This window comes from Odontomachus brunneus, unplaced genomic scaffold (genome assembly GCF_010583005.1).
Source record: "Odontomachus brunneus isolate Ranch 3 - 2012 unplaced genomic scaffold, Obru_v1 Obru_scaffold_014, whole genome shotgun sequence".
NCBI classification, from domain to species: domain Eukaryota; kingdom Metazoa; phylum Arthropoda; class Insecta; order Hymenoptera; family Formicidae; genus Odontomachus; species Odontomachus brunneus.
Genome location: NW_022639464.1, coordinates 1,200,967 through 1,228,053, shown reverse-complemented (window position 1 = coordinate 1,228,053; position 27,087 = coordinate 1,200,967). Strand labels below are relative to the sequence as shown.

Sequence of the window (27,087 nt, the reverse complement as noted above, 5' to 3'; positions counted from 1 at the left end):
TTCTAGTGAGTCGTTCATTTTACAATGACGTTCGCGCATTCGATGCATACGGACTTAAGATACTGCAGCTTCGTAATGTAAACGCCCGAATGAAACAACCTGTTTGTAACCGTCAATTATGTCGTATCCAACGATCCGTCTTCTTCGAGTCTCATGCTTCGAGATTGCGCGCGCCGCAACTACAAACGAATAATATTAAGATCTCATCGAGACGTTATATCGCGCCGATCAGTCTAGTCGTTAAGGCGATTGTGCGAAGTACGAAGACCCGCGGAATCGATCACGCTGACGACAGAGTTTCGAACAAACCCGCGACGCGAACGAATCGCCGAAACAGTAACAGCAGCAACAACAACAACAGCGGCGCTATTTGGTTGTTTATTAATCGTTGGAAATTAATTAACTCCTTGCGTCGAGACGCAATTAAACGTTTTACAAAATAATTAATCGACCCGCATTGTACATTTAATTGTTTGATAATGATGTTTTTACCGAATTAGTTGTAAAGTGGAATAAAACGAGAGCGACGAGGGAGGTGTTTGTGCAGACGACTTCCAGGCTGATTGAATGTCGCGACCTGCATCATTCGCCATTCAACGCGAAGAAACACGCTGTAGCGAGTCAAATGACAAAACAGACGTCAAAATTCCATTTCGTTTCGATCCTTGATCGAGATGATAATCTCACTCGACACGAAATAAAGCATACTTTTAATCGCACGCGAAGCAATTCACCCTGGTAGAAATTTCATGCAGTTTTTGAGCAATTAGTATAGACACTCATGTTAATTTTTATTTAGTAACTGAAGAGTAAAACTGCTTGGAAAAATGAAAATGGAACCATTTTTCCGCAACTTACTGCGTACAAAAGATGTGCAAAATCTAAATCCACCTACTGAACAAAATCAGAAAATAAACAAAAAGCTACTCAGCTGATTAACAATAATCAGTCTGCTCCTCATAAAATGGACAGGTTTGCCTTAGTAATTTTCCATTTTTTGTGCATGTTCTCAATTGAAAAATTTTAATGTTAATAGGAATCGTAACGCAAGAAATTTGTGGTATGTAATATATATTTTTCATCTTTTACGTAACATTTTTTGTCCTTTTATCTATTTTTGTTTTATTCAAACTTGTAGTTTTATACTACTTCATCAAATTCTGAGTCTGAACTATCGTGACAATCTTCATTTGTGTCATTATATATCACAGATTTGACGTGTTCTTAGTGCGATGAAATTCTCTACTATTAACATATATCTCATTTATCTTTTGCTCACTTTCATTTCCAATCTTAAGGTTACCATTTCCACAATCAATTTATATCATCAAATGTTTTATTTCCTTCAATTTTCTTTTTCTTACTTTATACTTTTCTACACGTGCACTCATCGTTTATGTAATTGATATAGCTCCTTTTTTACATAATATAAATAAATATATTTTAAATTTATTCTTGGCAGACATATTATAACTGTAATATGTGCAAATCATAAAACTAAACTGATATTATTGATGTCTTGGGACAAATCTGATCACATACTATATAGTAAACTATTTCAACTACTGAATAAACCCCTATCAAGTTCTTGTCCAGTTCCTACGCAGTATCTTTATCCTAGCCAATAAGAAGGAATTAATATTAAACAACAACTGAGTGGATTTTTAAACAAATTGCATATATTTCTACTAGGGTCATATTATGCGTTTGCACTGTTATCGATTATGTTCTACACAGCGTTGTGTTGCGTAGAACACAAACGTTGCACCGTATGCACGATTTAATATTTACTTAAGTATAAATTTTCTGCCAACTCTTCCGACACTCTCTCACGCAGCGTACACGCGATGAATATCGACAGGCGCAAGGAGTTAAGCTTAAATTAATCTCCGTCGCTCGAAGCCGAGGACAAAGATGGTGGTTCCAACTGAACATATCAAGGCCTCGTAGGAAAGGCCAGCCAATATCCGGATTTCTACTCTGGTTTCGCGTAGATTCAGTTTTTTCGATGCTTTTTCTCGCGACAGGAGACACATGCGAGAGCTCGCGAAGCGGCTCGATCGCGCGGTATCGCGCGGCTTCCAAGGGGATTATCTTGGAAATTATGTATGATCTGATATATAAATACGCAGGAGAACCCTGTCCACTGGAACCACTGTCGTTTATTTATTCAACAGCCAATCATTTCCCATGTTAGTCACGCTCGAAACGATAGCTGTATTTTCGGCTATCTCTCAAAAGCAGTGTCGGGCACTAGTCGATTAGAAAACTTTTTGTTGACTAAAATATTCGACAGATTGATCATCAAAGTTAATTAGTTGATATACATGTAGTCAATAATAATTGAATCAATTGTCGAAATTAATTATTAATCAATATATAATCAATGAAGTCGAAGTTTGATTAATAACACTGTCCGACGGCATTTTGAAACACGAGTGCCAATAATCATTTTCAATATATTTTTCATCACTTAATCCTTAGGCTAAGAGGTGAATAGTTTTTGTACAATATCTTTTGATTGATTCCGATTATTAATTTGACAATTGTTTTAGTCAACTACAATTTTAACTGATTAATACCTAACATTGTTCGAAAATACTTCTTATGTTTAAAAATGAGATTTGATTTACTAAAATGAGCTATTTATTTAGACAATACTCGGTATAAATAAAATTCGAAGATCGTTATTAGCGCATGTAGATCCAAGTGTTATTTTTAAATGCATAAGCGTGTGGCTAAAGCTGTTTATATTTCTTGCGATTTTATATCACGTCATTCAACCCTTACCAACGGAACATATATTTTCCCTATCATTAATAATAACTTTATTTAATTAAAGAAACAGCTTTTCTGGCATTCAGAACACATTAGCTATCATTCTACTTATTACCACGTTGAGATGAAAAAAATGCTCTTCTAAAAATCCCATGAGTTGAGATATCAACGTCCCGACCCTATCCCTTTGGTGCTAAACGTAAATTTTTTAATTTTTTTACTTAAATTACATTATATATTAATGTACTTACTGAAGTGACAGTAAGAAAATTATATCTTTAAAAAATAAAATTAGTAGCGAAAGAATTAACACGTTTAACACGTGAAAATGATTATTTAATACATTTAAACGTGTAAAATGACGTGATTTAAAATGGTAAGAAACGTACAAAAAAACATTCAGTCGAAATAACATGCTTGGATTTGCAGTGTAATTGAATATGAAGTTGAACATTATAAAATAATTTTCTAAGTAACTAAGTGAATATCCTAAATAACAGTAAACACAAATAACAGTAATTACAAATTACACTGAATGAAACAACAAATTCGCAAGACTTTATGAGACTTTTGAGTGATATTCTGCTGAGTAATTCTTTTGCGGTCGCGCGCTAAGAAGTCGCTAGTCGTCAATACATAATGGGGTCAAAAACAATCGATACCGGAGAGCACCTTCGGGGGCCCTCTCGTATTCCACTCGTGATCCAACGAGTAAATTTCAACTTACCGGCGAAGCTTTCCTTTATTTACTGATAATTAAAACGAGAGCTGGCTCGAGTGTTTATTTCGCTGAATCTTGGAAATCCGATTAAGGATCCGTTGTTGATCAATTAAGAATAAGTATCGTGTAATTCGAGTTTAATCTCTATCTTCGAAAATCTGTTGTTGTGTGCCGACAGTACAGCCGAGAGGAAGCTCTCGAAAGCTTAACCAGGTCAGGTTAACAGCTTTCAGTAACGGGAGAAAGCTTCTGTATCGACTGTGAACGAGTTCCGAGAAACGCAACGTAATTTCAAGAAACGCAATCTAACTCTGGATTTGACAGTGAAATTCCATTATGACAAAAGTTTATGTCCTATAATTAATATACATCCGACGCAATTTCGATAGTTACTCCGATAGTCGTTCGGATTTCACATGTTACCCGCTACGAGATGGCAAACTCGTAGCAGTGTTGCTTCGTCGATAAGTTCAACCCTTTATGATGTGATTCGTAATGCACATGTTCGTTCACATTCGCGATTGTAGAGGGTGCCATATCGTTATACGTTAAATTCGTTGATTACGTCCGAATCGAGTCACTTCACATGCATTTTTTTATTTTTGTGATATCTATAGCAGTTTTGACAACCAAACGAATTATTATTAAATAATAATTTGCTGTAGTGAGGGGGCGCCAATACATCAATTTAATTATTTTCACGTTTTTAACGTGTTAATTCTTTCACTTATTTTTTAAAGATATAATTTTCTTACTGTCACTTCAGTAAGTACATTAATATATAATGTAATTTAAGCAAAAAAATTAAAAAATTTACGTTTAGCATCAAAGGAATAGGATCACCAACTTCACGTAGCTGATACGAAATCAAACAATGCTTTATCTAATGCTTTATCAATGTAGTATTTTGTAACCCAGTATTTTGTAAACACAGAAAAGGGAACATTAACAGCCACTTAGTTCAAGCTTTCTTTTCATTATTTCGTTATGTGCTGCGCAACATGTAAGATAAAACGTAGCCGCATTATTAGGGTGAGAATGCAATGTCGCCCGACCCCACTTTCAAAGACCGAAAGCGGCCCAACATTGCTGGAGAGATCAGACCTTTGGAAATCAATTTTTTAAAATTCGAAAAGTATTTTCAAGATTTTCTAAGAAAGTTACTCAAGGAATAGTTCACCCAAAGTATACTCCAGACAATAATACTCAACGAGATACTGGGCCAGTGTTATTAACAAGGTTGTTTACTCACATATACGCAAGTATAGGTTTCAAATGGCATACTCGAGAAAACGGACCTGTTAACACCTCTGCGCTGGACCCAATCTTCGGTGATTTTTGGAAATTGGAAAATTTCTTTAAAAGTTTCTCAAAGCTTCCTGAAGAAATAAGATAATATAAAATGTGCTCCAGGTAATAGTACTGGATAAGGTAAGCATGCTCGATCCCACTTTCGGAAATCGATTTTTGAAAATTCAAAAATTATTTTCACTGTTTTGGGGAAGTTACTGAGGGAACAGAAAGTTCCCAGAAAGTTTCATCCAAAGTATGCTCCAGGCGATAGTACACTCGGGAAAGGTGAAGTCTGGAATGCAGCTTCCGGGATCGGGGTAAACGCTTCCCCTTCTACTCGCCATTTCTTTCAGGCGTAATCATTCGGTTGGCTGACAATGAAAGGAGAATTCGAACTATATTGATGTTTTTTTTTTCTTCCATGTTGACAAAGCGTGAACTTAAGTAAGTCGCCTAAGCCGCGACACTCGCGCCGCGAAATCAAACAATTTGTCTTTTGATCTCGCACTTTGTAAACACAGGAGAGGAAACATCAATATTGTTCGAGCTTTCCTTTGACGCCCAACCGAATGGTCACGACTGAATGGGAATGACGCGTGGAAGGGGAAGCGTTTCTGCCGGTCCCGCAAGTTGCATTTGAAGTTCAGACTTCAAGTTCCCCGCGTGTACTTTTGTTCAAAAGAACTTTGCTACTGTATGTGTGTGTACGCGCGCGCGCGCGTACTGAGACCAAATTAAAATCTCTACTGATTATTATTATTATTCATATTAGCATTGTTATGCTATACACATGCAATTACTACACGGTAAAAAACATTTTGTATTTGTATTGAAATCGATCGAAAGTTTTTTGTTAAATATTTAACATGTCCGTATATATTAATTCTATATAATGTGTTATTTCCACTATTCTGCATTGATTCATATTCATTATTTTGGAATATTGAGATAACACAATTTATACGTGAATATACAAACAGAAATTCTTGATGACATATTTTATACGTAGAGTTTACAAGTTTAATAAAAATAAATAAGTAAAAACATGTTTACATGTCTGTGTTCAAAAGTAAATAGATAAATTTTTATAAGTCAAAACTCACTCTTGTTAATAAATATACAAAAAGCAACTTAGCAACAGTTGCCTCAAATAACATTACGCGTCCTTCGCCAAAAAAATAAATCGAATGAAACGATTTTCCTGCAAATTTCATGTAACAAATACTAAAGCACTCTGTACAAATGAATGCGCGATCATCCGAGCCCATATCGTGCAATTCTCTTCTTACGTAAATTTTACGTATTTGTCGACGTGGATACGCGTCGTGCTCGTACCGCTGACGCTAAATTCCGCATTCGAGGCTCGAGATGAACGTGTGATGCGCTTCCACCCTCGCTCTCTACCCACCCCTTTCGCCGTCTTGCGTTTCTTTTCCGGCGTCCTTCTGATTGAAAAATTGCAGGCTGTCTAATCCAGAGCTGTCTGTGTTTGGACGCCGCACGGGACTGTCGATGAAAGAGAGTAGGGCTTAATCAGTTAGTCGATAGGCAAATTGGCTTAGAGAGACGTGGCCATGCGCCGGGGTGGTTTATTACCACATGCCACGAGTGCAGACGACAAAGAAGTCGGACGTGCACGGCTAGCGGACGTGTGGCGAACGCGCGGCTCGCCAACCGACCGTGCGATCAGATTTGACGACGTAGCGCGTTATTCCTGGGGTTTCGCGAAGGTCTCCGGGCGCCGTGTTCGTGAAAGGACCAGCCCTCGCACGCCGAGGGATACGAACCGAAACGCGGTCGACGCGAGACTCTTAACGCGCCTCAGGTCGAACCTGACGAAGGAAATCTGAGGAAAAAGAAGAAGAAGAAGCGGTAATCGAGAGACAGATCTGCCGCGGTCGCGTTTAAAGTTCTTTTCCGGCTACTTGACGTGCAGCTCAGTCAGTTATCGATGATTCTCCTCGAGACGATTTATGGCAAAGGATTTCTGTGTGCCGTCACCGGGCACGAGAGAGAAAATCGCGAGCGAAACTTCGAGCAAGAGTGTGTTACTTATAGTTGGGTCCCAAGTCGCGTGCGATTGCCAAAAGCGGTTTCACACAGTCGCAAATGTGCCCGAAACTTCAGTATCTCGCTTAAGTGTATTAAACTCATTAAACAAAGTGTCTTATACAGAGTAATTCTAAATAAATGTGAGAGACCTTAGAAGGTAATTCTTTGTCGACAATTAAAAGGGAACTTTCATATACATTCCTATTTCCCTGAGGAGTTACACTCTTCCAAAAGAGGAGGTGAAAATTTGATTTTTATTTTCTTTCGAATATTGGAAAAGTTAAAAAATTAAATTTTAATGCAAAACAAGTTGTCAATCTGACAACCGCCTACTAGACATTCTTAAGTTCATTAAAAATGCAATTTGATAGATTACCGTGTTGTATATGATAATGTATTTTATTTTTTATTTGGAAACTATTAATTTTACGGAAAAAATAAAGGAAATAAAAAAGTTTTTGAAGGAATAAAGCTTTCTAACGCATATTTTTAAATGATTATATTCCAGCTCGTTAAAACTTTCTAATAAGAAATTGAATAGGGGTTGCTAGTTTCATCCCCTTATAACGATACGAAAGAATTAAAAAAGACTATTAATAAATAGCCTGTTTAGTCAGAAAAAGATCCACCAAATTTCATTTTTAGTTTTCCCAACATTTTTTTTAGTTTCAGGAAAACAAATAAAAACTTAATTCATTAAAATCATTTTCTTTTTTAGAAGAATGTAACTCTTCAGGGAAGGATATATAAATATATTCATATGAAAAACTGTTCTTAATTTTTAACAAAGAATTATTATCTCCTAAAGTTTATTTAAAACCATCCTGTATATAGACATAAGTAATACAAGTTTTCATTTCTCAAATTTACGAATAAAAAATCAATATTGTAATTTTTCCTTCCAGTTTCTTCAAATATTTTTTATGCAATTTTTTTACATTGTGAGTCAAATTCTCTTTATTTTTATTGCACAATATCTTATTTAGTGAAAATGGATTTCAATAATATAAAAAGACGTATACACATTTAAAAGTTAATCGAGGCGATCTCGTCTGCTTAACATTACGGGGTATCTTGTTTTACAATTGTAAAAATTAATGACAGCCCTCTGTCAAAAGATACTTTTTGATGATTCAAAATAATATCTTAACGAACAGCTTAAACTTCCACTACACTGGGAGAAAAATGTTTGGTATTTGTAACCATAATCATATCGAAAAATAATTATCATAAATTATATTCAAGTCATTTTTTAGTACTATACTCAATTTAGTACTATAATTGTCAATGATAACATCATATGGATGTGATTACTACTATCTTCGTGTTGAAACAATCAAAAAATATGGTTGAGGTCAAATTATATTTAAACTATATTTTTGGTTGTTCCAAGATGAAGTAGTAGTAATGTATATAAGATTATCACTTATTTAACTAAAATTATAGTACAATTGACTAAAAAATTGTTATCTTGACCATAATCTATAGTAATCATTTCTCTATATGATTATAGTTACATTTTTCTCTTAATGTATGTGACTAAGCTATAAGTCGGTGGACTTTCTCATAGTTAAGTTCGACTTAAGACCCGACTGCTCTATGAATACTGCCGATTATAAAATTTTACTGGAACAAGAACAGAGCGAAATTATTTATTTCAAGATTATTAAATGGTAGACTTTTGCGTGAGATGTGCGAGGAGACTTATCGATATCGAATTTGTGAAATTCCGATTTACTTGAGAACGGCTTTCGATGATTCGAAGGGACCACGTCTGGGATCGATGATTGACATCGACGACGTGGCTCATCAAGATTCGCGACTAATGACGCCTCGATCCGCGTCGGTGGCTTCGTTCGTGAGACGTCACGTTTAAATGTAATTCAGATGCTCATTGATCCACGAGGGACTGAGAGCGATCGAGATCCGGCACGAGGGATTTTCGTTCGAGCGGCTGATAGCTTCCGTTCGATCCTCGTCGCGAGCATTCGCCGGATTTCCGAACGATAGAATGTGCAGCTGATCGGTGAGTGGAAAATTGGATCGAAAAAGCGCGCCACGTGGATGAGACCGTGAGGATTTAATAACACGATAAGCGCAACTAGCAGCAAAATCTTGCAGTCGGTACATGTTCTTAGACTGCGACGACTTCGTAGAATCGACCGATCGATCAGTAGAGGAGAAAATCCAATGGGCTACTACTTCTTTTTTCCTTTATATCTTAGGATGTTTAAATCTATTTTGGTCGAATATATGTGCAATATATTTACTTCAATGCCTATACTGAGAGAAGAAATGTCTAAAAAATGAAAAATATTTATTTGATGACTATTAATAATACATTTACTTAAATCTAAATAAAATAAACAATTACCTTCTTCATAAATAACGATTTTAGAGAAAATAGTATTTTCTCATTCGAAAAAAATTTGTCGTTAATGTAAAAATATATACATTAGTACAATATGTTATTAGTACTAATCAAATAAATATTTCTCATTTTTAGATATTTTTCTTTCGGTATGTAAGGGAAACGTTTATAAAATAATTGAATTTTTAATTACCTAAATTTTTCAGAAAAGAGAGAAACTTACATTGTTTAAGAGGACCACATATGAGCTAACTTCATAATTTCAAAATACATTATATTTGATGTAGTTGTATATTATACACATGAAACAAGTTACATGGGAATTTGATGAAATTTGCATTATATATCTATATATGTATATACACAATGAAATATTATCTAATTACTCGTGCAATTACAGAAAGGTTGAAGTTTATTTCATCTTTCATAATATTCATTGACAAAAATCGCATACACAATCATCTTTTTTCAGCCCCTGCATAATTCTGTTCGATATGCTCATAATCAATTACGTTAATGATATCTACGTTTCTAAATAATAAAACAGTAAAATGTACATACCTGAGTAACTTTTCAGACTTGTTGGAAAACAGAAAATCTTATATAACTTCTGAACCAGCTCAAAAATCGTGCAGTTGAATTCTGTTACATGCTACGCTTTGGAAGAATTATTCAAATGCTTGTCAGTTGAGTGCAAAATTATATAGAGCCAAAACACTGGTAGCTTGTATTTGGCCCACATTTGGATATTTTCCTCTACGGGAATCACGAAAACAATGTCCCTGCGATAACGAGAGCGCCTAAATCGCGTCTGCCATCGTAGCAAAAATTCGCCGTGACACAACAGCCTCACGCTATTGTTACACATTTCACCCACGTGTGCATTTTAATTATGCGCGCGGACCCGCGAATTTACGACGAGCGATACGCCGTAGCATAAATCGCGAGCACGCGTCAGCGGTAATGAATTGGCCGTTTATTGTTCGTCAAAACGCGACGCGTTATTGACAGGAACAATGCAAGCGAACGATAATTCGGAATTATCGACGACCGGTTGGGAGAGACGCGAGTCGAGTTAATTATGCAGTTACGTTGCAATATTAATAGACCTATACGCGTCGGAGTGTGTAACGTGAGGCTGAAGGAGGCGAGTCGTATCCGCTCTGGGAAAAGGGGCTGGCGGTGGTGGTGTGCGCCTTTGATGTCCGCGAGCCGGGGAGTTCAAAACGATCTCATCGATCCCTCCGCGCCGTTGAATACTTTATGGCGTTCTCAGCATACTTCGCCGCATGCCCATCTTCGTCGCTCTTTCTTCGCGCCGAGTTGCAGCCGACGTTGCGCCTCTCGCCTATGCAAATCCTGCCCGTATCGTTCTTCACACTCGTTGCTCACTCTTCAGGTATGACGGGCCAATCGCTGGTGATCATATGCTGCTACTTATACATCCTGCTTGACACGGCCGCACCGCACTTCTCGTGAGTATACGCAAATCTGCGCCCTTTACTCGCCAAACGAGGAGGATCGCGAGATCTCTTTGGCGTACCGAAATTCAGTCACGACGACAATTCAACTGATGAAGAACAACGGAAGCGCGAAAAGATATTCAAATTTCGATTCTTTTTTCTCATTTCTTAAACTTCCAACGAGCAAGTGGAAATTTGAAATGTAAAAGGGTGTGGGGGTGTACAAAAAATTGCACTCCAGAAATTAAATACAAATTAAATAAAAATTAAGGTTTTTGGTTTGTTGTTTAATATTATTCATTACTGCGCGTATCTTAAAATATATAAAAATATCGTGGGATGTAAAAGATATCCCAGTCGACTTTAACGGCTGTGCTGCGGATAAATAATATTGAATAAAATTCACGAGCGTAAACAGAACCGTAATAGATTAGGCAAAGACGTTCCGGGGAAGTAATGTGACAAACAGTTCCCCTGGCGCCCCTACTAAGCCCCAGGAAGGCACCCCGATGGAGTTTAGCTGATAAGAGTCCAGCATAACCGTCCCTTCCCAAGGGAATAGGGATATTCATGAGGATTTCCACACCGTTATAAAAAAAATAGATTAAGCATAGGCTTAAAGAAAAAGATAGCAGACTTAAGAAGAAAACAGTATTGAAGAATACTAAAAAAAAAAATTAAATTTCTATGTATAAAATCTAGAAAAAAAGAAACCTGGAGTGTAAAATTCCACACACTCGTTGAAGAGTTAAGCAATAGTCTACTTTAACTCTTCAGTAGGCGCGTATGTTTTTATTTTAGATTGGTGTAACGCTAAATATATATTCTTCTAAGATATATATTTTCTCTAAAATACATATAATATCAACAATAAATTACAGAAAATTATGCATATTTGATTAACGATATACAGTCTTCAAATTATATTTGTAAGAACGCGTCTAACGCAGGTTCAATGAAGGAAATGGTTCCGAGGAAGGAAATAATTTCGAGGAAATTTTCTTCCGAGAATTGTTATAATTTTCTTTATTAATTGTATGAAGAAAATTTAGTTAAACATAAATGTTAAATGTAGATAATTAAATGAGAGTTAAATATATATATATATATATATATATATATATATATATATATATATATTAAGCAGATTTTTCACTTTTTTCCTCAAATTGTCTGACGAAATATACCTGAACGTAGATTTTTCATTTTCATTTCAACGTGGCTTTTTCGACGTGAACATTCTAGTTTCACAGCATGATGTTTATTGCATCGTAATTTGCATCAGACTCCGCGTTGCGTTGATATAATATACGTTTCGCGCATGAACACGTTGATGTCGATTTCGTGTCGCGCGTTCACACATATATACACACGTATACATTTCTGCAGTCGTGTCTCGCGCAACGCGGTTATTCCTTAATCAATAGCCACAATCAGACACTAATTGAGCAAAGAAAGTCCCGCAGTTAGCGATCGTGACGTCTACGACGACTGGCCCGCTTGGGGAAAATTGCGTCCACTCTGTGATAATAAAACTGCCAGCAACTCCCATTCGGTTCTTGCGACTGTGAATAATATATAAGCGTCGTTGATGCACTGCAATAAAAATTGGGTGACGATACCGTTCGTTGGAAGCTGTCGTTTAATTTTTAAAGGGCCATCGCTGTAAATTGATCGCGTTCCAACTTTAAAAGCGGCGACGCGCCACCTTTTTGTCACGACGAGTGATTAACAGTTCATCGTGTCAATTCATCGTTCATTTTTCATGATGATTCTACAATAGAGAGGTAAAATATTCGGCGATGCTATTTAATTTATTTCTCCGCATTGCCGATGTTAATTATCGATCAGTAATTCTTTCACGACGGTGATAAAAAATTTCGTTAACATTCAAATTTTTGTATTTGTCATGTTACACGCAATGCATGATATATTTCCAGGAAAAAGCTAGAGACCAATAGCACCTAAGGCGAGAAAATTCTTGAGTCTCGTTACAGATTATCGGCTTGGCGGGTTTCATAGTGATATAAGGCGATTTTACAGCAACTTCACTCAAGTCTACAACATCCTAATCCAACAATCGTCGATATTGACATATATATTACATTTTCTACTATGTTATGCTATCTACAATAACATGTAATTTAATCGGCAAAGGTTTTGCTACCAATGACATAACTATTTGATTCCTTAACATAAAGATTTCTCTTAAAAAAATATATACAGAGTATTTGACACGCTAAGTGCTTTATTTCTTATGTATTATTGCGCGCAATCATTCGCTAATTTTCTTTAATTAATAACTCAAAAATTTACATTATTTGCAAAATGACATGTAAAACTTTTTTGTTCTAATTGATGCAATCTACAAGTACACGATTGCAAGCATCGCCATCATAGCTCATCTGTCATATCGCGAATAATCTTTTTTAATTGATAACTCAAAATTTCTTGTAGTTGTTTGCAAAATGTCAGAAAAATTTTATATTCAAAATATATATATATATATATATATATATATATATATATATATATATATATATACATATATATATGTAGATTAAATCAAACTGAATATAAAATTTTTCTGCCATTTTATATATATATATATATATATATATATATATATATATATATATATATATATAAGATATAAAACATTTAACGTCAAACATTTTAGACAATATTTTTGAACATGTAGAATTTTCAATTTTATTCATTGATAGACATTCTAGTCATTTGTAATCCAATCGTTCATATAAATATTTGCCGCAGAAATTTGTCGGATATTCCATCATAGGCAATTTGTCATAGTCGAGAATAATCTTTAACAAAAGACGTGGAGAATATATGAACGATGTGTCCATTAGCAAGTTATCTCCCGCGGTCTTTGATATTTCAGAAAGCTAGACTTTGATGAATACAGGAAGAAGGAGGCCTCGTTGTCGTTGAAGGACATTCTACCTTTGAATCCGAAGCAGTATGACAAGCACAGAGCACCGAAATTCCTCGGGCAGCCCACCATCGTTTATTTTCACGTGACAGTGCTCAGCCTAGACTCAATAAATGAGGAATCGATGGTAAGCGAGACCGACATAAGCACCACGCCAGAAAATTCGTTTGGCCATTTATTACATTCTTCCCAAATAAGATCACTTTCTTTATTTCTATAAAGTGCACTTATTTCTACATTAAAATTACATACATCAAGAAAACATGCTTGATAAGATATAGCAATTTAAAGACTTCTTTATCTAAATATATAAAACATGTATAAAATTTGTTTTACTTCTTGTACTCTCTCATGATTAAGATCAGTCAAAAACTATTTTCTTCTTATTTTGTTTTTTATATATACATATAGTTGTAAAATTACATATATGAGGCTTTTTCATTATTTTCTTTAATCAAAATTTACGAAAAAGGCAACTTTGCTTAAGAAATCAACTTTTGTTATTTCTCTTTAAAAAACAGATTTAGATTTTTATATTTAAGAGAAGTGCGCGTTAATTAATAACAATTAATAGGAAGAAATATTGTTAACCATTCTCGTGTTTGTCTAGTTTGAAATTCGAAAATATCATTTTTAAATACATTAAAATAACTTGAAAAATTATTGAAATATACAATATAAAAAGAGAATAACAAAATCTTATTTAAGTAAAAAGTTTACGTAAATAAAATTTAAGTAAATAAAATTGATCACTCGTGCCTCTCGATTTACTTCGGCTGCTATTCAGACAATAATTAACAAATTTTGTTACTACTGAGTCTCAAATATCCTTACTGTGCTAACTTATTCTTTAGAATACATATGAAGTCTTAAAAATTCCGATTGAGCAGAAATGCGAAGTTATTAAAAGTGCCCGGAGACACGAATGGTCCCCTACTTATTTTAAGAGTTAACATTAATATTAAGATTAATATTGCAGTTAAGATTAATATTGCATATAAATTATACATGATTCATATATTTATTTATTATATATAAATTATATACATATACTACATATTTATATAATAATTATATTATTGTGTGTGTATATATGAATAAACATTCTCGTTCACGCATTAATGGTTAACATAACACGAGCTCGCGTAATGAGTGTTAATATGAGAACACATTTACGCTCCCGTAAGTTGACCGTAAAATTATCTGCCGGTTCAAAGTTCATGACGGACACGTAGTTTGCACGGGAGCAAGCACTAAATTAGAAGGTCTTTTATACGGGGGAGAATAATTATGTCCTCTGCATACGGTCGCGCATGAGACACAGCATCTGTTCACGTTGTTTTTCCACGGCGACAGACGTACGTGGCGGACATATTTCTCGCGCAAAGCTGGCGGGACTCTCGGCTGAGGCTGCCGGAGAACATGTCCGAGGATTACAGGATACTCGACGTGGATTGGCTGCACAATATCTGGAGGCCCGACTGCTTCTTCAAGAACGCTAAGAAGGTCACCTTCCACGAGATGTCGATACCGAACCATTACCTCTGGCTTTATCACGACAAGACGCTGCTCTACATGTCCAAGTAAGATTTAATGCACATTTCCAGTATTTGCTTCTGCCATTCGCATATTATTGCATTTAGTGGTAAACGTATGGATCTCGTTTAACACGAGAGAAGTGTATATCGAGTGTCGACAAGCGATATTATTAAAGATAAAAATTAGAGGAGAGTGTTTAATTCATAAAGAATCATCTTCTTTTCCTCTCTAATCGGAGCAGAATAAATTTATAATGCGATAGAATACTTTATTGGCGAGTTGGTGGCGTTTATACACAAAGTTGGAATCAAATAACCGCGTTTAGCGCTAAATGCGCGGTGGAGAAGCGAGTTTCCCGCAACTGCGAAAATTATATTTGTCGGTGTGAAAGTACTAGTTAAAAACCTTTCATCTCCCCGTCTCGTAACTTTCACGGCTTCGGAAAGTTACTTTTACCGCCTCATTAAACGTCAAGAGCTAAATGCGAAAAGGAAACCAACGAAATCCCTCCCATAAATATCTTTCAACGTGCAACTCTTGCGCGCGAGTTATTTAGATAACAAGCGACGGACAAAACACTCGTAATTAAGAAGAAATACTCGCACCAGGCGCTCGAGAAGTATCCTTTTTTTTCCGTTAAACGGGACGTTACTATTGAGCGCTGCGGGTCGGTAAATGTCGAGCAGGAACAAAGGAAGACCAATAATGTCGATGAGAGATATTTTCCGCAGGAAGCAGGTAAGCGCCACTGATATATCGCGACTATGAGCTCACGTCTTTTCTCGAGAAGGAGCGTCCATAGTGCCTCGAGAAATATTAGCGTACTCTTTCCTCATGTCCCTATCATAAAAGCACTTCGCTCTGCGCGAACGAAACTATCGCAATGAGGGCGCGCGCGATGCTACGCAGACATTGGTGCCCTCAGAAAAACAAGAAGCTGCAGGACTTACTGTGAACTTTAAGAGCCTTCTCGTAAGTGAAGTATTAAGTATATAAATGCACTCTACTGCTTACACGATAAGTGCAGTCGTGCTGTGTTTCCTTCTTAGTTTCTTTTCACTGTAATTCCTATTAATGCAAAAATAATTTTTATACACATTTATCTACATGGAAGACTACTGTTCATTAATCACGATGATTATTATGCATTTCGCGTCTATGTGCCTATGTGTCGCTTTTCGATCGTATCCCTGTGTCGACATCGTTTATTTTTGCCTGTGGACGATTTAATCCAATGGCGGACTTGGATGGACAAGTTGCTGCCATGTGGTCGGCAATTTTGTTAAATTTTATTGCCAATCGAGCGATACGGATTTAGTTTTTCTCGTTACGAATAGCCGAGCTGTCGAGGGAGAAAATAAAAAAAAGCGACGGGAGGCTTCACCATTTGTTTGCCAATTGTGGGGATAACGACTATCGGGTAATTTACTCGTGCTGCAGATTGAAGTGTAATTTGATTAATGGGACCATTGCGTTACGTTACATTAGCGGAAGTGTACACCGGAACGCAACGTTTGTTTCAGATTGACACTGGTGCTTTCCTGCGCGATGAAGTTCGAATCCTACCCTCATGACACTCAGATCTGCTCGATGATGATCGAGAGCCGTGAGTACATAACAAATAACAGCTGTTGTCGCGACAAGCAAGCCACGATATTGTTTACGGTCGATGACGTTCACACGAAAGATACACACGACGCATTGATGAGCTTTGTTTACTCGTAATGATTACTAATTATAGCGCTGCTGTAACTAGCAATAAATAATGATTTTAATTACTCACAAAATTATATATTCATTGAGAAGAAGATATTACAAAAGTAAGAATTAGTCCAATTACTTTTACATCTCTGTAATTTGTAAAGAAGTTTAGATCTGATTTTTGTAGTGACGTAACAATCAAGGTAGATCTACACGTTCATGTGAAACAAAGAAAACATCGTTAGGGAGAGAAGGGGGAGAGAGTAGAGTAGGGTAAAGTAGATTAGAGTTTATTAAATACATCCTAGGGTTGGCACTTTCTAGAGTTACAGTATTTCGTAATAAATGTTTATGATACCTATATCTGCATTACAAAAAGAAAAAAATTGTACAAGTCAGATTTATATATAGGGTTTCTCATATTCATATATATATATATATATATATATATATATATATATATATATATATATATATATATATCTCAGCTACATACAGCTCATTACGACAGGTTGCCTGCCCTTAGGAGTCCCAGCGCGCGTCGGGCCGGTAATACAGGGTGTCAGTATAACACGTATCTTTGCAAAGGAGGGTAGCACTAGTCGTTACACTGTTCGGCTTCGCATAATAAGCCGAGAAAACATATTTATAAAATATTTTAATGTTTAAAAATTTGAATACTTTAAATGTGTATTTAAATGTTTAAATATTTTAATGTTTAAATGTGTGTGTTGAAAGATTATTCATACGATGTTAGAATTCTTAAAGCCCTTCAATTAAAGAGGCTTTAATCACCATGAAACATGACAGTATTGTAAAACAATATCGATAACTCACTCGCTTGCTCATCTTTCGTGATATTTATTTATTTATTTGTATTGATTCGTTTCGTTCGATTTACTTTTTCATGGAAATTTCTTTTTACTGTATATGTACGTTGCACTCTCTTTAATTCGCACTTCTTTCGTATTCTGCGCGTATTACATATTCCAGTTTCGCACACGACTCAGGACCTGATATTCCTGTGGAATACGACGGACCCCTTGGTGGTTAATCCGGAGATCGAGCTGCCGCAGCTCGACATATCGAACAACTACACCACCGACTGTACGATCGAATACTCGACAGGAAACTTCACGTGCATACAGATTGTCTTCAATCTGCGCCGGAGACTGGGCTATCACCTGTTCCACACGTACATCCCGTCCGCCCTGATCGTCGTCATGTCCTGGATCGCCTTCTGGATCAAGCCGGAAGCCATCCCGGCGCGGGTCACTCTCGGCGTGACGTCACTGCTGACCCTCGGTAAAGCGCGACCCCTCCGTCTACACCCATTGCCACATCGCGGTGACTATTCATGATATTTGCGATTAGGATGAGGCTTTGTTGCAGCTGTACACGCGACGTCGCCAAGCTGTAATTTACCACTATTATTGGCCTTTTTGCCGATACTGGTATTAAGCCGAAACCAAATGAAATAACTCGTAATCGAAGTCGTGTGCGCGGTATATAATACAGAAGTAAAATGAAATTCGACCTAATATATGATATATTAAATAGAATTCGATATAATATTATTAATGATCCATAATATTATTAATGATTCTGTTCGCGATAATCATGAAAAATGTGCGATACGCAAATGATAAAATAGCGTCGAAACTGCGCTCAGACCGATAATAATTTTCGAAAGTCGTTTAATTATATTTGATTCCTATGGTCTCGTTTGTATCATTGCGCCGAATGAACTTCACGTTGACGTGTGCAATTATGAAAAGACGAGACTTTTTTTCATGTATAACTTTTCATCGAAATCACCACATTATATGTACGATTTCAAACTTGCACGAATATCGCGATTATAACGAGATTTCTCGTGCAATGCTATTATTATCTCCATATACATTTATCCTATTTAATAATTTGATATCAAATTTCATGTACCGCTGTTAATATCGTATCATAAATTATAATTAACGTTGATACATTAGTTTCCAATTTTAGTTGTTTAATTTTAGTTGATGTATTAGTGTCCAAGTTTAGTTGTCAAATGTACTACTTCCAGCAAATTAAATTTTCCTATATAATATCGTGATTTAAATTCTTAATAATCACCGATGAAAATTAATATTAATTTAATATTGACACGCGAAAATCTTCTTTTTGCTGTCTACGAGATCTACATTTTTTTCAAATTATATATTATATTTTAAGAGCAATACTGTAAAGAATCGAAATATATAACGAAAAATCACCTTTATTTTACACTTTGATACTTCACTGAGGTCGAAAACAATCCTATGGTAACTTTATATTTTTATTACATAATAAGTAATTGAAAACTATATTTAAATTTCATATTTCCATCAACTATAACTTGTTTTAACGCGTGAGCCGATTTTCCACTAATTTATTTCACTAATTTACGGGTAATACAAAATTAAAAATCAGTCAAAAATTACCCCAATGTCAAATTAGAGTTAAAATTAAAATTATACTCTTTGCTTCACGCATGAATATTAATGAATAATTTATTAATAAAATGAGACAGTGACGGCTCCGATCATGTTGATCAATTCAAACTGGTATGATGAGGTCGAGAGTTAACATTTTTCCTTCTTTTAGCCACACAGAACACGCAGTCCCAGCAATCTCTGCCACCGGTGTCGTACGTGAAGGCGATCGACGTATGGATGTCCTCGTGCAGCGTGTTCGTCTTCCTTTCCTTGATGGAATTCGCAGTGGTGAACAACTACATGGGACCAGTCGCCACAAAGGCCATGAAAGGCTACTCGGATGAGGATCTTCGAGAGGCCATCGACGACTTCAAGGTAAACGGGGAAAAAGCGTGACGCGGTATTTATTGTTTTCTGTTGGACGCTCCGCAAGCTTCGCGAAATTGATAGCCGAGATAAAGCAAAACACACGGCCCCGTCGCTACGTGAGCAACGCGATTTCATTCTGTCTCGGACGATATCGCTTGGTCAAATAAAAACGCCAAGAACAAACCATGTCCCGTTGTAAACCGCGACCGTCATAAATTATCGACGCTCGTAGAGCCGTAAAAATCGCTGAGATAAAGCATGAAGTTATGTCTAGTTATGTCACTTCAATTAATAAATGAAGCGGAAAGGAAACCCGTAAAACTTTCAATTCTTAATTTATAAAAAAATTTATCTGAACATATTATAAAATATCAATAAATAAATAAATGAAAACAAACACAAGAAACATTTCATAAAAACTCATATTTAGAACGTTTCAGAAAATCCGGATTAATTTTCTTACTTAACATTTTCAATTATAACACCAGTGAAAACCTCTTTTAAAACCCAAATAATCATGTCTATAAACGGAGAGAATTTTATAATAAAAACTACTATGGAATTTTGTAATAGGAGGAATAAAGATCAATATTTTGCAGTAATTTACTTTTCTTATACACGAAAACTATTATAGAAAACTATTATAATTACTATATCTACATATTCTAATTAAAGAGAAAATTTATGTGATTTCAGACGAAATAAATATGGTATTAAAAGTTGTTGTTATTACATGCTTATCTTTACAGTTTTCACAGCTGTAATTCCTATGATATATAATATTCAGTTGATGTATCCTCATATATATAGCCTGAATTAAAGGAATATTGCTGTGTCTCTCTGTTGTGGTCTGCAGAACAAACACTATGGTTAAGAGATGCGTAGAGTTTAGTTGCACCATAGCACTGAGAGTATATTCAAACACATGGATAGGCAGTAAAGAACGTTAATGTATCACTTGTAAAGTATTATGAGTACTACAATATGGGCGAAAAATGACACTAATATTTTGTTATGGCAACCATATTAGGCAAATGACGTTCTTGGTGTTCTCTCCGTGTATGCTATTTATATTTCAGAAACTAAAATAGACTATTTTTTAAAAATATACTATATTTACTAGCAAAATTTACCATGTTTCTTAGCAAAATAGGCTCTAAGTTGGCACTGGAATCATTTTCGCCCCGACTTTTAATTTTTAATTTTAAGTTACCCACAAACTAGCAGAATGAGAACTTTCACGCGTGAGAACTTTTCGGTTCACGCGTAAGAAAGAATTATAGTTAGTACAAATATATCAGCCCTGGACTACTAATACTCATCTTTTTGACGAGTATGTTTCCATCCCCTCCACCCCGTTAGAATTGTCTTATCTGAATTTTCGATAACATATTTTACATTTTCTTGTTAAATATAGTTTTATTTTACAGGAATGCCTGACAAAAAGGCGGATATTAATATCAGCATTGAAAAAGGATGCTAATAGTCAAGAATTCAATACAACTGAGCTGTTTCAATTGCCTGTTATGTAAAAAGGGCAAAATCGGCCAACTGTGAGATCGTTCTTAGTCCCAGTGTGCCAAATTAAAATGTCAAAGTATAAAGTAAAGATCTTCGTTATATTTTACTTCTTTGCACACACACATTACTGATGGTGTATTCCTGCACTCTATGAAAACACATTAAAATTTAAAAAAAATTCATATAAAAGAAAAACCATAATATTCTCTTCGTGTTTGCGATTGCGCGCAAATTTAACTTAGCAATTTATTTAACAATGCACACTGAGTACTCGCACATTTGAACATCTATTCGAATTTTGAAAAAATCTGAGAATCACTTTATTTTTATTTGAGATTCAAGCTTCTCAATTCAACTACTACGTATAGTTACATCGCTTTGATTCGAGATGAAAGAGACACCAAGCAAAATGAGATTTTACGACCTCGATCGTGCCCGACTTTGTAGTCGAGAACGTCTCTTCTCTATTTAATGCGGTACTCCTACAGACGCGGAGTTTACTTCCGATTCTGCCCGAATGTTACACGGCAAATGGCATCGGCGGTGCAAAGCGCGGCGAAGTATCGCCGTTCGAAGTGCAACCGCTCTCCCGGTCTACTATTTCGTATCGCGCGACGAGTAACTTCCCCGACAACTTCGCCGCCGAGCAAGTTCCCAAGTTTTATTTTATCGCGACGCGCTGCATTCGCCCGCCACACTATTACTAGGAGAGTCCTCGCGGGGAGAGAAATATATTTGTTCCCTCCACCTTGCCGCGCGATGGTTTACACGGCGACTTTGCAATTCGCCGCGCGATGTACACAGAAAGCGCATCCCGCCGCTTTCATTACATCCGCCGTAATATTTGCCCGCGTCACTGCGACGGTTTACTCTCACATGCAGCATTATAACGATAAAACGCGTTATTGCATTGTTGCGGAACATGTGTCGCGTTTGTGTTCGCTAGTTGTTCATTTGTGCTGCTGCACGCAAAACTTGCGCTTTACGCTTCACGCTTTAGATACGTTCCCGTAATTATCACGCGGTCTCCTCCCATCTCGAGGATGACCTCGCATTCTCGTGCAACGATCGATCAGTGCGCCCCAAGTAACGATAATACATGTTTTGCTTCATTAAACTGCTATACTAATATACTCTATTATTAGTAATAATAATATGTGAGTTACTCTTATTGTCATTGATGAAATTTTTATTATTAATGATATGTGTGTATTGCTTATCATTATTAATTTACTATTATTATTAATAACACAATATTAGTATTTGTATTACTTATTATTACTATTGCACGAGTAATAATAATATGTAATAATAATTCGTGCACTTACCTTATAACAGCAATAAATTTCAATTTTAACGAAAGTTAACTGTACACAGAAAAAATGCCTGGTTGAATTAATATAATATATTTGGTTGAAAAAGAATTTTGAATGGAGTTTTGTTAAATATTCCAGAAACTTGAAGAATTTTTGTTAAATATTCCAAAATATTTAGGTGCAACATCAGTTATAGATTAATTGCTGCGCGTATCTAATCTACACTAAAAAAAATATACTTGAACATCTAGTTGTGGTATATAAAGCTTGTTTCACAAAAATAAACTTTATTTCACAGAAATAAACTTTGCTTCTCAGAAATCTACTTTATAACTCACAAATAAATTTTCAAGTATTTTTTTCTCACCATAAATCCAATATCTTCCAATATCCAATATCTACGCCTGAATCGAGCATTAGCATTTATAAATAATTAACCTTGCAGAGTTCGTCTTGCCGCTCCTCGTGCACGAGCATTGTGTCGCAATTTTAATTAAATTAACAAAGAAATTACTGCAGCAGAACATAATTTTCACACGAATTATTTACTTTTTGTGACATTAAATTATATTTTTGGACAATTATATAATTATGCTCTGGTTGCAACATATGTAGACAACATATAGCAGATTCATCATTTAGAGAAATGACATAACGGGTAAGACACCCGACTAATACACGGAAAAAAAGCATTTCAGTTGATGTAACTGAATGGGGACAAGGTGAAAAACTCACTGACGAGAAATAATATCTTTGTTACTGTGACTGAAAACACTCGTCGGAATATTCATCTGCATTAAAACTTAGTTGAGATAACTAAGTGCAATTGGCTGAGTGCAGGAATCTTTCTGTTTCTACAACCGAGTTTTTCATCTGGTCCCTAAGTAACAGAAAATCTCGTTACACTAACCGAGTTGTTTTTTTTCCGTACAATCCAGAGGTTCCCGGTTTCAAAACTCATCAGAGTAATCAAGATTTTCTTTCACCGAAATTGCCGCATTCAATCAAATTTGTCTGGTTACTTTAGTCAGAATTATAGATCGTTCATTTCTCACCAAGCAATCTGGCTAAGGAGATGATGGAGTCGAAATCTTTACGGACAAAACACTGATTTTTTTTGCAAAGTTTATATTGGCTGCAAAGAAATACAAATGCGTTTATATGATAAAAATACGTATGAAGATGAATTGAAGCATTGAGTCGAATATATGATAAAAATGATAAAAATTCTAGAGTTGACATTTCTATTGCAAACCTGCCTGTCAGACGCTGTCAGTTAAAATCAATATTCTCCTGAAAGCAAAGATTTGTAGCTTGTATATGCAGAACGCGAGTTTTGTTCCACTCAGAAAAATTTTGAAAAATATTGCTATATCCTTGCATTTGAATTCAGAAGCTTGAAAATACCAGAAAAATTTACAGAAAGATTTCTAAACATGCGTGGTTAGATTTTTCGCTGAATATAGTAAAACAAAGCAACACACATTTATCTAAATTCCATATATATAAAAAATACAAAAAGAATAGCGTGACTGTGTTAGTGACGATCGTTTTTACGTTACCGACATTTTTCAGGTTCGTCATCGACTTCAACATTTCCTTAAGGGGATGCTGGAGTCGATGACGAACTCGAACAATGTCGATAATGCAGAGATGATTGTCACTAACATAATCACGCTATCCTTTTTGTATTTCTTGTATATACAGAACTTACATGAATGTATGTTGCTTTGTTTTATCATATTCAACGGAAAGCTAACCATACATGTGTAGAAATCTTTCTGCAAACTTTTTCGATATTCTTAAGCTTCCAAATGGAGATGCAAAGATAGAGCAATGTTTTTCAAAATTTTTCTGTTTGGAGCATCCACATTTTCGACATGTACAAGCTGCGGAATTTTTGGATTAGACGAATATTTTGGATTACGCCAACTGACAGCTTGAGATTTTACATTAAAAATGTTTTGTCCGTTTTCGTCACATATCAAGCAATGTTCCTATTTATTTTTGCACATACTTTTATTGCGTAAAAGCATTTGTAATTCTGTGTAACCAATGCACATAAACTTTGTAGAAAAATGTCAGTGTTCTATCGGTTTTCAGCTTTCAGCTTCAGCATCCCCTTAAGATTTCAGATTAATTCAACCAATAATTTTCCATGTAGAATACAAAGAAGGTAAGAACGTAAGAGGAAGGAATATACGCATGAATTGACTTCCCATCGTCGTGATTTCCGTTTATTGTTCTTGCATTCTGCATAACACGATTTTCATTTCACCTTGCAGACGCCGATGAGGCCAGACGCCGAGAGAAACAGAAGTCCGAACAGGCCGCCGACGGTGCAGTACGAGCAATGTTGTCGAGGACGCGCCACAGCCATTTACATCGACAAGATCTCCCGATTCTTCTTCCCGTTCTCGTTCTTCATCCTCAACGTCGTCTACTGGAGCACCTTCCTGTAACGCAAGTCGGCGAGCGAGACGCACGCCCCTGACTCGAAAAAACCCACCATTTTTTTAGAGTTCGATTCACGAGAAAGCAAAGTGTCGCGAGGGGCACAGCAATAAATGCGCCGAGACGCGAGATAGGCCGAAGGTGTTTGTGTATCCTGTAAAATATATTATGTGTAAAATACGGCACAATAAAAGAGTTTAGTAAAACTGGGATTAAATGCACGCGTTTTTATATCGAGAATATGTCACGGGACTCGCCAGCATGTATAGGTAGCTTATATTCAAAATGTATGGAAATATATAGGTTGGCAAAATGTGGCAAGTCGAAGCGATCGGTGTTCGCGTGGTTGTTACATGATACACTAAAAAAAAGAACATTCTCATAATAAATTGTGAGAAATACTTAGAAATAAATGTCACTGATACGAGATGTAAAAAATTCTTTTTTATTTTTATACTAACCGATTTAATTTTTAATTCAATTTATTCAACACACGTCCCGCATTTTAGTCAAGATGATGTTCTGTAAAAAATATATTATTAACACAGTGTAACTTATTGTACGTGATATAAGTAAACAATTCTATTTTTTTATGAAATTTATTACTAATTTGGTTTATGGTGTGTACATAAAAAGTATCAAGACATATGAGAACCGATATTAGCTTATTAGAAGAATAATATAGTATAGATATTCTTAAGCTATGAACTCAACTTTTACTAATTTACTAATGTTTGCATACTAATTTACTATGAAGAATATGAGCCTTTAATATAAGTTCGATTTTACTCATATAACAATTCTTTTGATTTACTTCAATTTCCGGAACTATTAAGTCGGTATTTGATAAAAAAGATTGTATGCTTTATACATTTTATCATATTTCATCATATTTCAGAAACATATTTCAGAAACATTATCATGTTTCATCATATTTTATACATTTTATCATATTTCAGAAACTATATTTTTGGTTTGCAAGAAGAAAAATTTTTTCCCATGAAAATAGGTTCTTCGCATCACTGTGCGTCGCCACTATAGTTCATATACTATATGATGCGTGATCATTCACAATCTTCTACAATTAATATCTCATTATTGCGATTTTCACAAAACAATGCTGGACTGTTTTGTTCTCAATCCGTTCTACGTTGTCATGAAAGATTATGAAATCGAGCTGGCACACTCTGTATAATATTCATCTCTTTCTCTGCCATGAAATATAATAGAATATGTAATGCATCGAGACAGAGTTTTCAGAGGTTGCATATTACACGCGTCGAAATGTTTAATGTAACACTTTTAATTATCGATGAAGGTAGCAGAATGCACTTTCATTAAATGAAAGCTACACAAAAGACCAGGCCCCGAGTGAGTGGCGTGTGCTGTCTGACGCATCACGGAGTGTTACTACTGCGGCAGAACTCCGCAGCCTCGTGCAGTAATAAACACGGCGTGTGTATTGGCGCTCCTCGTCCGAGCGACGCAACGTCCCGCTGTAAATAGCTTTCTTTTTGTTTGCTTTTTTTCGAATTCAAAACCTTTGTATGCAATAGCTCCGTGTGTGTTAGAGAGCTTTACTTTTTCTTTCTTCCCCCTCCCTCCTCTTTCTCTCTTATTCTTTCAAGCGCTCGAAAACAATCTCCACAGGTCATCCTTACACAAATTCTCTTACTCGAAGATCTACGCGCAGCAATTTTCCGGAAATTCGCGACGGATTCTCACACCATGGATCAATGAGCCCGACATTGCAATGCAAAATACGATAAAACACAGAGAGAGTCGAACGCAACAAATGTCGCAACGGATGTGCAATTAACGGCAACAATTAAAAATAATTAACAACAATTTGTAAATTCATGCGCGACCGACGCGTCACGCCAGAGAATAATTCAATCGAATTAATTCACACTTCTTGATGTAATTGTCGCATTAACCGCCAAATGTACTCGAATTTTCGTTACTGTAGTCCACAATCGATGAATGATATTATTAACGATGTCCATAATAAACTATCAAAGATAACGACCAAACGTATAATGTAATTACTCTATGCGTAGCTGCCCGACAAACAATTAAATTACCGTAAACGTAACTGTC

At 35.8% G+C, this 27,087-nt stretch overlaps 1 protein-coding gene across 2 annotated transcripts; it reads left to right on the top strand.

Annotated features, from left to right (window-relative positions):
* The first annotated feature begins 6,416 nt into the window (after positions 1–6,416).
* On the top strand, positions 6,417–26,012 carry LOC116841229 (glycine receptor subunit alpha-3). Of its 2 annotated transcripts, none has more exons than XM_032808917.1 (9): positions 6,417–6,664; positions 8,732–8,870; positions 10,615–10,690; positions 13,581–13,758; positions 14,988–15,214; positions 16,694–16,776; positions 17,865–18,176; positions 19,497–19,702; positions 24,819–26,012. In XM_032808917.1, the coding sequence occupies exons 3-9, from the start codon at positions 10,617–10,619 to the stop codon at positions 24,993–24,995; spliced, it is 1,257 nt and encodes a 418-aa protein (XP_032664808.1). In that variant the 5' UTR covers positions 6,417–6,664; positions 8,732–8,870; positions 10,615–10,616; the 3' UTR covers positions 24,996–26,012. The 2 variants fall into 2 exon arrangements, with proteins under 2 accessions (XP_032664808.1, XP_032664806.1); XM_032808915.1 differs by having other exon boundaries at positions 8,610–8,870.
* The last annotated feature ends 1,075 nt before the right edge of the window (positions 26,013–27,087 follow it).